This window comes from Solenopsis invicta, chromosome 10 (genome assembly GCF_016802725.1).
Source record: "Solenopsis invicta isolate M01_SB chromosome 10, UNIL_Sinv_3.0, whole genome shotgun sequence".
Taxonomy (NCBI): Eukaryota; Metazoa; Arthropoda; class Insecta; order Hymenoptera; family Formicidae; genus Solenopsis; species Solenopsis invicta.
In genome coordinates this window covers 17146120-17161664 of record NC_052673.1, presented here as the reverse complement: position 1 = coordinate 17161664, position 15545 = coordinate 17146120, and the positions used below count along the sequence as shown (strand labels likewise).

At 37.6% G+C, this 15545-nt stretch overlaps 1 protein-coding gene across 4 annotated transcripts in view; it reads left to right on the top strand.

Moving 5' to 3' along the window:
* The window catches only part of LOC105197905 (unconventional myosin-XVIIIa), a 53124-nt gene that overhangs the window by 19220 nt on the left and 18359 nt on the right, over positions 1–15545 (top strand). For all 4 annotated transcript variants that reach the window (XM_039454644.1, XM_039454643.1, XM_039454642.1 and 1 more), the window contains 11 exons: positions 721–909; positions 1042–1218; positions 1446–1646; positions 1720–1872; positions 1988–2571; positions 2825–3007; positions 3174–3436; positions 3525–3687; positions 3821–3995; positions 4459–4617; positions 5756–5971. In XM_039454644.1, coding sequence (XP_039310578.1) covers positions 721–909; positions 1042–1218; positions 1446–1646; positions 1720–1872; positions 1988–2571; positions 2825–3007; positions 3174–3436; positions 3525–3687; positions 3821–3995; positions 4459–4617; positions 5756–5971 — 2463 coding nt within the window. The remainder of the gene's footprint in view (positions 1–720; positions 910–1041; positions 1219–1445; positions 1647–1719; positions 1873–1987; positions 2572–2824; positions 3008–3173; positions 3437–3524; positions 3688–3820; positions 3996–4458; positions 4618–5755; positions 5972–15545) is intronic.

Sequence of the window (15545 nt, the reverse complement as noted above, 5' to 3'; positions counted from 1 at the left end):
GATAAGTCATTTCAGTTTAAAGAGGGATAGAAGGACACGTGAAATGAGGGAAGATAGAAATAGAAAGGATCAAGCGAATGCCATTTGGATGTTAATGAGTAGCCGCAGTTAATGGTACGCAGGTTCGTTCGTCTGTAGTCGTAATACGCCGCGTAGCCACGCAATAAGACGTTTCATAACGATCCACCGCGACAAACCGCCGCCGGTAGCAAGACGAGATCGTCGAGGACGACGCCGATTCAATTTTATCGTGTAGGTGTGAGCTGTCCTCGCTGGCCTCGTGCTTAGTAAATTGCCGGCGGGGAAACTTCGATAAAGCTCAAGACTACATGGTCGGTTTGCTTCGTGGAAAAAAAAGGGCGAGGAACTCGCGTGACTGCGAAAGCGAAGACGTTCGAAGAACGTAGACGATTCAATTAGCGTAACGCATTGAATGTTTTCTTGATAATAAGATACACTCGAGAATTGTGTGGAAAATTACAATTTTGACAGCTTACAATTACACCTAAAGAAGATTGACTCGTTGAATCGGCATATTAAAAAAGATTGAGTTTTTCAATCTTCTCACGATTTGAAAATAAACTTTATTTATTTCTTTTATGGCGAATCTCAATTGAGTATAAGAAATATTCTCTCATTCTTTTGCGCTTATTTAGAGAACGCACTAGAGATAATTTGCGTGCGCTGATATTTTATTCGTTTCTTTTTGACGTTGCACAGGCGCGATCAGAAGAGCATCTGGCGCAGGAGCAAGCGTGGTTAACTTCCGAAAAAGTCTGGTTATTGCATCGCGGCGGTTTTACTCCAGCCACGAGATGCGGTTCCGCCGATCCCGACACAGGAAAACTGAGGATCCGATTGACCACCTCCGGAGAGGAGTTGCTCGTGGACGAGGAGGACGTGGAGAAGGTATTATGATTACTTCCTGCAATTAACTCTCGACCGCGTGCTTATTAAGCACGCTTACCGATCGAAATTAAACGATTCGATAATTGCATCTCATTCATCACTATAATTTATCTGTTGTTTGCATCTGTTTAGGCCAATCCACCTCAGTTCGATAAAGCCGAGGAACTTTCCCAGCTGCGATTTCTGAATGAATCATCCGTTCTGCACACGCTACGGCAGCGTTACGCTAGTAACTTGATACACACGTACGCGGGAGACAGCATGATCGTTATCAATCCGGTTGCACCATTGGCAATTTATTCTGAAAAGGCAAGGCCGCTTTGGAAGCTCACTTCAATTTATATCACAGTTCTCCGATTGATCTGACAATTTGGCTAAATTATAAAAGTGCAATATTATGACAGATTTATGCACTATAAAAAAAAACAAACATTTTATGTCGATCCAGATCCCAATAAAAATTTCGTATCTGAGTTATGTTTTCACATTTGAGATTCTTATCTAAATTAAAATTCTTACCACTCCCCTTATTTTAGGTCGCGCTCATGTTCCGAGGTTGCAAAAGCGAGGATATGCCACCGCATATTTATGCCACAGCGCAGTCGGCTTACAGAGGAATGCTAGCGACACGCAGGGACCATTCTTTGGTTTTCCTCGGGCGTAGTGGAGCGGGAAAAACTACGAACTTCAAACACGCCCTTCATTATCTCGTGCTGGCTGCTGGTACGGTTAACAAGGCAAGTAAAAGTGTGGAAATATGATATGAACACTTTCTGTAGAGAACATTTCTAAACAAGTTCCCTTTTACAGATATTAACAATCGAGAAGCTTAATGCGCTGTTTACTGTTCTTGAGGCCTTTGGAAATAGTAGAACGCATATGAATTCAAATGCGACACGTTTCACGCAACTCTTCAGTCTCGACTTCGACCAGTCGGGTCAAATTGCATCGGCCTCTCTACAAGTAAGAAGAAAAACACACTTGTTTTTATCTCCTCTTTTGCCACTTGTTCTCTTACAAAAAAACAAAAAAAAAAAAAAATGCGAAATGAATGATATCTTCTATTTTTTGTCACAAGGTGTTGCTCCTGGAGAAGTCGAGGATAGGTCGAAGAGCAAACGGAGATCCGACGTTTCACGCCGTTTACCGTCTACTGGCGGGTGCGGAAGGTGCGCTAAGGAAAGAGTTACACCTCACGAATCTAGTCGCCGAAAACAATCCCTTCGTCACGCCCCTGCAGAAACACGAGGACAAACAGCGTGCTATGGTCGAATTTAATCGTATCGTCGCTGCGTTTAGGATACTCGGCATCTCCGAGGCCGACGAGAAAGTTATTTGGCTGGTGCTGGCCGGCATTTATCACTTGAGTTGTGCTGGCGCCGTGAAAGCCGGCACTAGCTCGCAGAGCAGGTGGCAGTTCGCGAGAGTTGAATGCGCGGAGAAAGCCGCCAATCTTTTAGGCACAACGGTGGAGGAATTGAGTCGAATAGTGTTCTCCACTAACGGAGGGGGTGCCGGAACACCGAGCACTCCGAGACCGGCTCTGAGAACGCCCAGTCCAACGGAACAGGGCAAAGATGTCATGGGACTTGACGCACTGGAGGGACTTTTGGTCGGACTTTACTCCGAAGTCTTCCACTGCGTCGCGGCTCTCATTAACAAGTGAGTGAATTGATGAATAAATTTTGCTCGTTGAATAATTTTCAAATGTTATAAATGTTTTTTATTTATATTATATTTTATATATTATCTGTGAAATAATAAAAAAAAATTATGATTGATAACTTATGATATATTTTTTGAAAAGTTCGAGCGGTATCAATAACGTAAAAATTCAATTTACAACGGCTTTTCATCAGTATTTATATTACTCTAGGCTTAGTATCTTGTTAGTAATGCTCTTGTTATTTTTTAGATCCATATCATCCGCTGTACATACAGTCTCATCTCTACTGCTGTGTGATTCACCAGGTTTTCAAAATCCTGCCTCTTGCGGCCGACAAACCGGTGCAACTTTCGAAGATCTTTGTCACAATTATCTGCAGGAACGTCTACAATTACTATTTCATCATACTACGTTGGTAGCCCCAAAAGATAGGTACGAAACATGAGAAATAGATTCTTGCATTTTAATCTTTTTTAAAAATATCAGAAAAATTATTTGTATTGTTCATATAGCGTTATAAAACTAATTTTTTAATATTTTTTATATCGAGCGTTACTAGATAAATATTTCGGATATTGAGTGTGTAAAAATTTATCAGATACGTCCAGGAAGGCATCGACGTAGATTACGAGGACGATTATGATGAAGAAGGCATTGGATCGCCTCAAGGTTTGGTTTCTCTTTTGGATCGTGGAAGCTCGCAAAGCGCGACAATGTTACGAACTAGTCAAAGTGATCTTAGCGGCAGCAGACAAATGGAACGAAAAGGATTACTCTGGCTGCTGGACGAGGAGACCGTGTGTCCTGGAGGCAGCGACGAAACCTTCCTGGATCGTCTCTTTTCTCATTATGGAGACCGAGGTAAGATTAATTTCCCGGCATCGATATTTATATTAATTATGAATTTTACAAGTAAGGCGGTAGTGTTTACAAGATACATATGTTATAGATCATCAAATGCTTCTGCGAAAAGCGCCGGGCAACAATCAATTCGTTTTGCAACATTTACTGGGAACAAATCCTGTGCTTTACACCGCGACCGGTTGGCTTAAAGCTACACGCGAAAATCCCGTTGCCAAGAGTGCCATTACACTACTTCAGGAAAGCACAAGGTAATATTGCATACTCGTTTATCTAAATTCTTTTTAACAACTACAATCCAATAAGTTAGTAAATAAATAAATTTAAATAAATAAAAAATAAATTTCGTCGTTATATTGTATATTTATGTTATTCAAATTCTAGAGAACATGTGAGCATGTTGTTCGTAAGTGCTCGGGGTGCTGGAGTTTCCGGTGCTCTATGCAATTCCATGCCGGGACTCGAAGGCTCGCAATCATTGAGACGAGCCTCGAGTATACGAAGGACATTCACGGCCGTAAAAAGAAAGAACGTTTGTCTACAAGTGAAATTCACTGTAGTGAGTATTAATTTTTTTTTTATATGGCAATTTGAATCAGTAGCGTTTTAAATTTTTCTCTCCTACAAACGAGTTTTCGATTTTTCTCGGATCACTCTTGAAATGTTCACGGCATCGATAGTTGATTCGTTCCCCTATTTGCCGCTATTTGCGATTGGTCGACGCGGAGTCAAAGATCAGACTATTATCGCGTGTTCCATAAAACATTATCGCAAGGCCGCACTGGCGTCGTGTAAGCTAGCTTAAGGCGAATTGACCTTCGCCCTGAGCGAAACGCGAGATACTCGCTGAAAATGTTCGGTGAAATCTGCATTACGACGTTCGGATATTACCTTGCGCTGTTGCTGATTTTGCTCTTTATAACTCTCTATCTAGTAAAAACAATACGGCGATTCTTTATCTCGCTTTATTTATACGACCCCGACTCAATAAGTGGAAAAGTACAAGCATTAATTGTTTCCAGGATGGCCTCGTGGAAACACTGCGGAGAACTCGCGTGAAGTTTGTGCATTGCTTTCTGCCTCAACATAATGCTGGTTGCACCGACAATAAGAGTCTCCTCTCTGTGAAATCGAATCAGAGTGAGGACAGCGTCATCAATGTGCCTCTTCTACGATCACAGGTAGTTATAATTTAATCTGGTGAAAAAAATTCTTATATCCCTCATAAGATTTTTCATAATTTAAAATTGTAAGAATTTCTGGGAAAAAAAAAACTTTAAACTTCTTCAGATTCTATGAGTTTTTTTAATAATTATAAAATAAGATACTTTAAAAATATTCCTTTTAAAATTTATAATACTTTTATAAAGAAATATATAAAAAAATGTAAATTTTTGCAGCACTTTTGAAAAGTGTTCCAATTCATATAAAAAAAATCTGAGGAATTTTCTATAAAGTTATAAAACACTATAGAAATTGTAAAAAATTATATGAAGCGTTATGAGGAAAATTTTTACCAGAAAATTAAAGTTTATTAAAAATAAAATCTTGAGAAAAAATTTTTTTGAAAAATTAAAATATTTAGTCTGATACATCCAACTAATATTGAGTTGACGCGAGTTAAGTTAGTTAATTTTTTATTTAAAAATGTTAATGATCGATATAAATAAACTATACCTTCTTTAGTACAATTAAATAATTATAATAACAATAAAAATAATAATTGTTGAATTAACTCAATGTTTAGTGTTGCACGTATTGGACTAAATATTTTAGTCCAATTCCGGAGGTGCCAGGTTCGAACCCTGGGTGGGGTGTTATTTTTTGCAATAAATTTCTTACAGTTTTTTCAGGGGGGAATGGGTATATAGATGCAAATCAGCATCAAGTATTATATTAAATTAATTAATTTAATATAAATAGTGATATTACTAATTCTTACTCGACATGCTGTGTTATGACCGAAAATTAATTCGGCGCACATTCTGGTTGAGTTCGGAGAAGTATACAAAATCACATAAATAAAAATAAAAGCACTAAGACCTAGCTACGACCAATGAAGGCTTTCTTACTATTACTGTGTTGTTACACTATCGGTCCAATAACATATTTGTAATCTAGATATTTTAGTTTTTCAACGCAAAATTTTTTTCTCAATATGTAAGAACAATAAAAGGTATCAATTTCACACGCTAACAGAAATGTTTTTTAAATATTCACATTTCTTGTAAAGTTTAATTAATTCCAGTAGCATTTAATTTTTTTTTTCTTTTAGAAAAGATCTAATATCGAATCTAATATTTTAATATGCTTGTTCAGATTCGCGGAAGCCAGATCATCGACGCTATTCGTTTACACAAAGTTGGATTCCCGAAGCATATGGGCTTGGGTGAATTCAGACGTCGATTCGGATTGTTATCAAGCGACCTGAACGCACGGCCCGGAAGCCCCGTGACCGACGAACGTCGCGCCGTGGAAGACATGCTGCTCACCGTCGATGTCGACCCCGCGTCTTACAGAGTCGGTCAAAGCCAAGTGAGTAAACATTTCTTCGAGGACATTTCTTCGTGCATAACTCGAACTTCTAACGTAAACGTAGAAAGTGCGGATGCGCTATCAAAAACAGCGAAAATGTCATTAATCACCTGTAAGATTCGCATTGGAAAATATCTGTTGCGAGAGAGTTTATTAGGAAATTTATCAAATATGAAAGATGTCCTCTCGTGCCCAGTAAACAAGACCTCTGAGAAAAACTTAAAAATATGACAGAAGCGCGGTTAAAGTTATTTAATACGAAAGGATCGCGGTAAAATAAGGTCAAGCGAAGACTAATAAATAATTTATCAAACGCTCATGTCGGATGATTACGAGGAGCGGCATGTTAACGAGCTATACACATAACACTCGAGGGCCATCATTAGAAAGCTATGATGCGCCTGTGCCTCATAATCTTATCGTCTTATTATTCACGAAATCGTACGACATCTCGCATGTCACGTACCCATGGCTCTTTTTCCGACCGCGAGAGTATAACACCCGCTTTCTAATAGTTTTACGACCCAAGAGTCTTATAAATTTTTACAACGTACTAAGCATAAATGGTCGTTGACATTTTTTTGCCTTACGAAGAAGCGACGTCGTTTTACGACACGATACGACAGGACGCGCGCAGAAAAGCGCTTTCGTCTCGCGGCTCGAGACGTGTCAATGCACTTTCGCTGACCGGCCAAGTCGTTAATGGAATTCAGAAGGGAAAATGACGGCTGTCCACGGGCGTTGTGCAAATCATCACGGCCGACGCTTCCGTGAGCCTATAATTGTTCTCGTCACGATCGAGCATCGTCGCTCGCGGGAGCCCATCAACATACGTTCTCCGGAGCATGACTAAACGTTCAGCCCTATGACTTATTCAACAATATATTTACAGAGAGGACGTCATCCTTTCAAAAAGCTATACTTCTGTTAAAAAAAAAATACAACATCGTTAATCGCGAGTTTTATATTAGAATAAGATTCCCTTTCTATCTCGTCTCGATCCTGAACCTACATGATGGATAATTATTTATAATATTTATCTCATTTAAATTACATTCTTTTTTATCCGTAGGTCCGGAAATGTTTTATTTTATTACGGAATTAGTTCCGTAACGGCTTTTGTATATTCGTTCGATCATCTTTCTTTCCTTGACTTTTACATGATTTCGATAAACATACAAAAACATATATTTGAAATATAAATATCTAACAGTCACGAGAGAAATACAAAGCAGTTCAGATTGCCTTAAACGGCGAACCAGTGCGGATACGTATACAGTGTTATTTCTTAAAATCGATTTAACATTCATAGTACATTTTATACAATTTATAAATTTTTATCATGGAGAAACCTTGAAGTAGTTGAAAGTGCCACACAAACAGTGATTAAGAACCTATTACTCCAGGCAATAGTAAAATTGTACGAAAGCCATTATGGAGCAAATTTACCCGATACTACGGGTAAGTAACAATGTATAAGTGATATAAATATTATAAATAATTATTATATTATTCATCTTAGATTCAGAAAGAGATGTTATATGCAGTTTCGTGTATATAGTACGTAAAGAAAACAATCCTTTACATAGAAAGAAAGATTAATGACAAATTTAAATTTCAATTTAAGTAAGTTTATTTTAATATAAAAAAAGATATAATTCTAAATAAACTTTTAGTTTCCAATAAAAAAAATTTTTTTTTTTAGATTTTAATCAATTAAGTTTTATTTGAAAAAGAAGAAAACTTTTGCAACATAGATTTTTATAATTTTGTATCTTACATGTCATGGATTTTTATACTCTTTCGCAAATTATGACAATTTCTGAATATTTAAATTATAATGTATACTAAAACTGGCAATTGTGTTTTTTACTTAATTAATACAATTTTTTTAAAGTGTTTTATAACTGTAAAATTTTAATATATTTAAAAATTTTTTACATAGTTGTATATAATTTTTTTTTCCTTTCTCTAATTTATTAAAATTGTTTACGCCGAGTGAAAAACAGGAGGAATGGAAAAGAGCTCGCGCGAAGTGGGCTTCAACGAGGTCGGACGTGTTTATTTCTTCTTTCGGTAGTTCTGTCTGTGGAAAGACGCTTTTCAAAGGTCGACGATGCGCCGTCAGATCGTATTCTGTCTTACAGGTGCAGCAATTCGGAATATTCACTCGCACTCCTTCACGTAACTGATACGATTTCTCTGTATTCGAATCGCGAGCATGCATCGGGGACAAAGTATAAAATAGAGTTCTTTCATCAATGATTTTCTTTGCGTCAGAGGAAAGCACAGGCGTTACAAATTTGAATAGAAACGTTCCACAGATGGGCTTCTTGGAATTCAAATTTAAGATTTTATTTCTGTCATTCTACCCTTGAGATTTTATCAAGTTAGGTAAAAAAAAAAAAAAACATTTGTCTCTCGTCGTAAATTTCTCTTACTTATTCCTGACAATTTTACGAAAAGTATTATTAGTTCTGATCGGCGATAGCCTCTTGTTAGGTTCGTGTATTTTTACGGGAAAGGACCACAAACGAAGCGATCTGTCTGTTTGTGCATTTCACCAGCTGTACGTGACAGGCAAAACCAGCTTCGCCGGCGGAGCTTCGCGGCTTTCACTTTGCACTTTGCTCGTAGCTTGCAGCGTGGCGAGTTCGGTCGCGCCGAAAGGCAGCCTTTATGCAAATTTTACGCATGATTGCGGATTAAGCGATACACACTGGCAAACGTACTTGGCACTCGATCCGAATGCACCACTTCTCATTTGAGAGAACATTGTCGGTCGAGATTTCTTTTTCCGATCGTGTCGGCGCCTCAAATTCATTATTCCGACGAAACTCGCTTCCCGATTCCGTGAGATCACGTTTCGTACCTCGTCGTACTGATACGTTATTCATGCTCACGCGTTGGAACAAAAAAACTATCACCTGAACAATGGCGTTTACTCTAGAAAGAAATCGTCGTGCTAGACGTTTTGCTGCAGAGTACGTCGGGCGAATTCAAGTTCGTATGAATCAAAGGTCGTTTCAAAGGCGAGAGAGAATTCAACGAGTCATCACGTCGCAGTCAGTATTGCGTTGGAACTTTTAAAAAATATGCCTCGTGCATTTTGTATCATATCATCAGTGGCGCGTGAATGCTATTTAATAGGGGAACGTGTCACAACAGTGACTTGCGATATTATTTTAAGAAAGAGGAGTACACGAGACGTGACGGCCGTCACGCGAAGCAGGCACAAAGCGAAACCTAAAACTGATTCTGCATCTTACACGAGACGATCAACCGTTAACTTCGTTTATTCGCGGACGACTCGATGCGCGCTGTAAGTTATGCGGCGGTCGTTTGCCTCTGTCTGTGATAAACTGTACACGGCCAGAAGCTCAGCGAGGCTCTCTATGACGTCCGCGTATACGTTACATAAATACGACCATTCTTCTCGAGCTATCGAGATTTTTAACAGCGAGAGATATAAGTTAGATTTCCGCTCCGCGCAGCGGGATTCAAACTGATTGTAAGATCATATTTGTATGAAAATCGACGTACGCCCGAGGAATGTAATATTAATTCCTTATTAGGGTAACCATTTCTCAATTATTTGTTTTGTCTAAATATATCCGTCATATATCGATTTTTTCTTCATTTACTATTGTTTCAATATATCTGAATATACGTGAGCTCCAAAACGATTTATCGAGGATGATCATCTCGCAAACGTCAGGATTATGCATCTAAAGTTTATTACGTCACATGTTTTCGCGATTAAAAATATAACGCGGGATTACGTTGTAATTTATGGAAGAAGTAGTCCGTGTATTATATGCATTATCACGTACATGCCGATTTAGGTTCGTTGACTTTTGCGCGGCTCGCCGCGCATGGTTTCTCTTCGAGTCCCGCATTCCCCGTGCCCCTCCTTTACCTTTTACCTTTACCTTGGCCTTGCCTGATGCCTCGTTTTACCTCTGCCGCCACTACACGAAATCCGCCCCGTCTGTCTTAAAGAAACGGGAAACTGCAAAGCGCAATTTCGTCCGGTATCACACCTGTTCTCGTAGTTTGTTAAAATATTTATCATATTTGCAAATTGAAAAATATAATAAACTTCAATGTTAAATTAATTACTTGGAGTAGTTATATAACCATATTATTCGAAAATATTTATAGAAAATTATCTGAGCTAATGAATTAATAAGTCATCTTTTGGTTTTCATATTTTAAAATTTATAAGATTCGTAGAATAGTATAGAAAGCTAGATTTCATAGGTCTCTCACCTATGCGATGAGATAATCTGTTGATAATTAATTTAATGCCTTCGCGAGCAGAATATAAATTCCGACGAGTTTATCGAACTAAATCTTGCAGAGAAAATCGAAATTAATGGATATCTAAGCGTGCCTAGTACCCTGGAATTTAAATGAGATAGCAAAGTGTCTCAGAAATCGCGCGTTCCACTGAGAAAGAGAGGAAGAATGGAGAGCTCGTTTATCTAAAGAAAAAGAAAAAAAACTGAGAAGATGCATCAATGTTTAGACATTAATGGTTACAAATAAGTCTACTTGAAGGCCTACATTAGGTGTCTCTGCGTGAAGTCATGGTCACGCTGCATACTGAAAGAAATGCGAGTTAAATATTCGCGACGCGGACTGAAGTCATCTTCATCATTCATAATAAAGGTCTTACGCACTACTATTTCTCTCGCGCAGTCTACGTTTTGTAATCCAAATGGAAAGTCATCGCGCCATTTCATGTGGATGCGTATTCATACGCATTCACCGGCGCTTCCTGATTCCGCAGACGTTTAATCGAAACAGCTGCAAACTATCGACGTCATGCCAAGTTGTGCATCGGCGCCGGGCGAGTCGTCGCCGTAACGCCTGATCTATAATATCTGATGTTCGGCGGGCGATTTGCAATACACGTGACCTCTTTTACCGACGTCGTCGTGACTATATTTAGCTGAAGACGGACACATGCTTTCAGAATTTCACTATCAAAATTCATGAAATTTTACATCAACCTTTTCGTTCACTTTAATTTCAAAAGTAATAAGTTTTTGTTTTTATTGTAAAAAAAAAACTGACAATAGAGTACCGCACGATCGTTCGACCGTGAATATATCCCGAGAAAGGGAAAAAAAGCGCGCCCGTGACTTTCTCGTGGCCCACTTACAAATTGCTGTACTGGTCCTCACTAGTTCGCCATGTCAGTCGATCCGTTTTGCAGTTTCGCATCGCGAAGGTATCAGCCTCTTTACATCTCGCGCTCGGCCTTTCATTTCTTCCTACCTAGGTACACCTGCACGTGATGCAGCTTCAAAAGGGGACCCTAGTCGCACGTAACTGAGAGAGATTTTGCGAAAGCTTCTCAGAAGAAACGTCCTAATTGATGAAAATAAAATCCCTCTGGAGTGGAAACTTCGCACGACGACACGGAAGTCGTTAGTATTTAAAATAATACGATATGAGGATTAAATTACACGCATTACTCTTATCCGTGATATAACAACGTTCGCGCGGAGGTGACATTTCCTGGAACGTTATAATTACGAAGTGCAAATTACACGACCGTCAAATAAATCTTCCGTCATCTCAGAGGGTGGTTACGGCGCGCCGTCTTTCCTTGCCGACGCCGTGGTCGCCTTCATTTCCCATCATTGCCAGCGCAATCATCGTCTCGTCTGCTCGCGGCGTTATCGCGAGCAAAAGAAAAAAAAAAAAAAAACTAGAATGACCGGGAGAACAAGCTTTTTCCATGTCTTTCCCGGAGTTGCGTATCTCGCCCGAGGAAACGATAACTTCGCTTCCGTCTCGATAGTCTTTCTACTACATCACGTAGCAGCCGGTTCCTCTTCACGCGAGGAGAAGCTCAGTGGTCTCGCGTACTACCAAGTCCGCGAATTAATATGCTCTACGCAACGTCGTTGCATTATAAGCGCGGCTCTTTCCGGTATATCTGGTTCGTAATATATGTATCTTATTTTCCCTTCTCGTCGGGGCTGTAATTTTCCGACGTCGGTCACGGCAGCCTTGCAATCACGATGAACTACGTTTTCCGTTTCTAAGTGCGTCCTCAATCCTTTTTTTATCATCCCCTATATCCCTTCTCTTAAAAATAAAAGAAAACGTTATTTCCAAACGTGTTTCTTGTGCCGAACTTTTCGATAAATCGAGCTATGGATTTCATGATGGACATCAACGTATTTTTGGACATAGCGTTACTAGATCGTGTTTAAACGTACATACGTCATAGTTACCGAAATATTCGGCGCCAACGCTTTCAGGGCGGAAGTGCGACCGTTGCTGAACGCGCGTGCCTTCGATCACTGCGTGTTCCGCATCACGAGCGATCGCCATGCCAAGTAATTCCGCGAGGCGCTAAGTGAAAAAGGCATGAGCGTGCCTTAACTTCATTAGAATATTGATTCTTTCAAACAAGTACCGTACAATTAATGATCCTTTTTATGCGCGTGCACGCCGTAACGATCGTATTATAACGTGGTCTGAATTAACGAAGACTAATTTAGCTGGTGAGCAAATTAGTCGTTTAAAATACGAGGTAGAACGTTTATTAGATTATAAGTCAAAACAATCCGGTTGATCTAAATAAATCCACAGGTCAACCTGCGTGTGTATTCTAATATTTAAAAAAGAATTATTCTAAAATAATTGTGTTGAGAGACAGCGCCATAAAGATAAAATTCTTCTAACCTTTTGCTATTGTACATATAGTTTCTCTACATTTAAACGTCTATGGACAGAAGTGAAGAAGTGGATCACAAACGAAGTTCAACCGACACAAACTGCATTAACAACTGCAGCATATGAAATACTTATGACAAAATTTAACGCTAAAGAAATTAATATTTTATTAATTTTCTTCATCTTTTCTACCTTTTATTTCATTTATTTCTTATTTAACAGTGTGTTAGCTAATTTTATATGCAATGGTTCAAAGTTGATCACTTACTAACTACATTCGGAGAAAAGTAAGGAAAGTGTTTCTCTCGATAAGACATCTTCTGAGATTTTAAAATCGATTTTCCTCTTGAAAAAAAAAAGAATAATTATCATTTGTACACTTTAGAAACTTTCTAGCAAAAGACAAATCGACGCGGGAGTCATTGTGTCTTTGTTAGATATTCAATGAGAAACAAAGACAGAATAACTCTTGTATCGATTTGTTTTTTGTAGAAAAACTCTCTTTGTAATTTTCAATTTTAGTCTTTGTGGATAAATCAAACTACTTGAACACCCTATATGTATATCATTGGACCGTGAACTTTATTCTTCACTAAATGCATTATTAATAAATATATAAAAATAAATAGTATATATTATATGTACTTTTTAAATATTTTCTACCATAAGATTCAATGTAAAAGAATTATTTTGAAACGTATTATCTAACAATAATAATCTCTCAATAATGACTATCAAAAAATAATTAAATTTTTTAAATTATGGAATATGTGAGAGCATGACAGTTGATAATCTAATTTTAATTTTTATAGACACTTGCAAATGTTGCTAACGCACACTAATGTTATTAATTTCCGAAATGTTTCTAGATAATTCAAAATATTTTGTTACCTAATGGCTCCATATTTTCGAAGAATATGAATTTCTGAACGATCGAAATTTTATTAATGAAAATATGAATTTCAATGTTTTATATTTTTATTTTTTGACTCTTTAATGACTTTGGTTTTTTACACGTAGAAATATTATTTTATTTATTAAGTACAAATATATTTTGATTATAATCAACGATCCATCTTGATCGTAAATACCCAAAAATTTGCTGCATATTTATATTTGCGTGGTATTGAAGTACAACATATTGCACAACGAAATTATTATAATACCCTCTTAAAAAAGAAAAATAAATGACTATGTACTGTTTAACAAAAGTGTCACGATATTTAAATCTCCGGTGATGTAGTGAAGGAACTTTGTCGTTCGCTTTACGAGATAGATTGTTTTTTGTTTAAAGAATAGCTCGTGTAAGAAGTGAGTAAAGATGGTAATTATGGACACGCTTCATGAAAACTTCTAAAAGTGCGTTACGGCTGAGAGGATTTTTTGCATCTTCCAAATAGATTGCACAAGATCTGCGCTCTTTTGGGAATAATCTTCTGCACATCTCAATTCTACTGCAATTAACTGCACGCAGATTCTGTCCTGCAGAAAATGCTACTAAGGTTAAATTTAAATTGCAATAATATCTGTTACAATATTTATCATTTTTGTTACCAAAGAAATATTTCTTTCCTTGACTTTTATATAACTTCCATAAAAATACAAAAGCATATGTTCTAAACATAAACATGAAACGGTCACCAGAGAAAGACAAAGCAGCAATTGCTCAGATTGCTTTGAGCAGTGAACCAGTGCGGATACGGCCATAGTGTTATTCGTTAAAATCATTTTGAAATTTATTATAAATTTATAAAGAGAGCGCTGAGATAATTGAACTGGCCGTGCAAAAGTTATTTAAGCACATGTTACACAAGGTGATCAAACGAGTACACGAAAGCCGTTACGGAACTAATTTTCCGGACACTACGGGTAAGTAATAATTATTAAATTGATATAAATATTATAAATATTAATTATTACTATTCATGTTAGTAGATTCAGAACGGGATATCATATGTAACTTTGCGTACATTGTATAAAAAAAAACGATCTGCAAAATTGCCACCAAGTCTGCAGCTTTTAAGCTACGATGATTCTCAAAAGGTTTGCAATAGAAACATTTTTCTCTTTGAAGATATCATTAGCTATAATTTTTTTCAAGTCTTAATTTTTCAATTCTTTATATACTCAATTTAACGTTTTATGAAACTTGAATTATAAAATAAATCTCTATTTTTGAAATTCAAATGCAGCAAGAAAGTTTGCAGCAAAGGCTGCAGAGTTCGAGACTCGAGCACGCCGACGACAACGCGTCGACCGGAAGTAGCCGCGCTTCCACACCGGAGATGGAGCGCAAAAACTTTGTGATCAGGCGCGATCCTACCTCGCCGAATTAACATTCGCCTAGCTCGGTACAAATAGCAGCAGCTCCGTAAACATCTCCTCCGAGCATCGTAGTGGTGAACAATAGAAAAGCGTCGGAGAGTGGATCGGAAAGTGAACAAAGCTCGGGCAGCAATCGAAAAGATCGCGATTACAAACGAAGTTCTGTATTGAGCAATCTATTTGAAAGACGCAAAAAATCCTCTCAGTCGTAACGCACTTTTAGAAGTTTTCATGAAGCGTGTCCATAATTACTATCTTTACTCACTTCTTACACGAGCTATTCTTTAAACAAAAAACAATCTTTCTCGTAAAGCGAACGACAAAGTTCCTTCACTACATCACCGGAGATTTAAATATCGTGACACTTTTGTTAAACAGTACATAGTCATTTATTTTTCTTTTTTAAGAGGGTATTATAATAATTTCGTTGTGCAATGATTTTAATATGTTGTACTTCAATACTACACAAATATAAATATGCAGCAAATTTTTGGCTATTTACGATCAAGATCGATCGTTGATTATAATCAAAATATATTTTTACTTAATA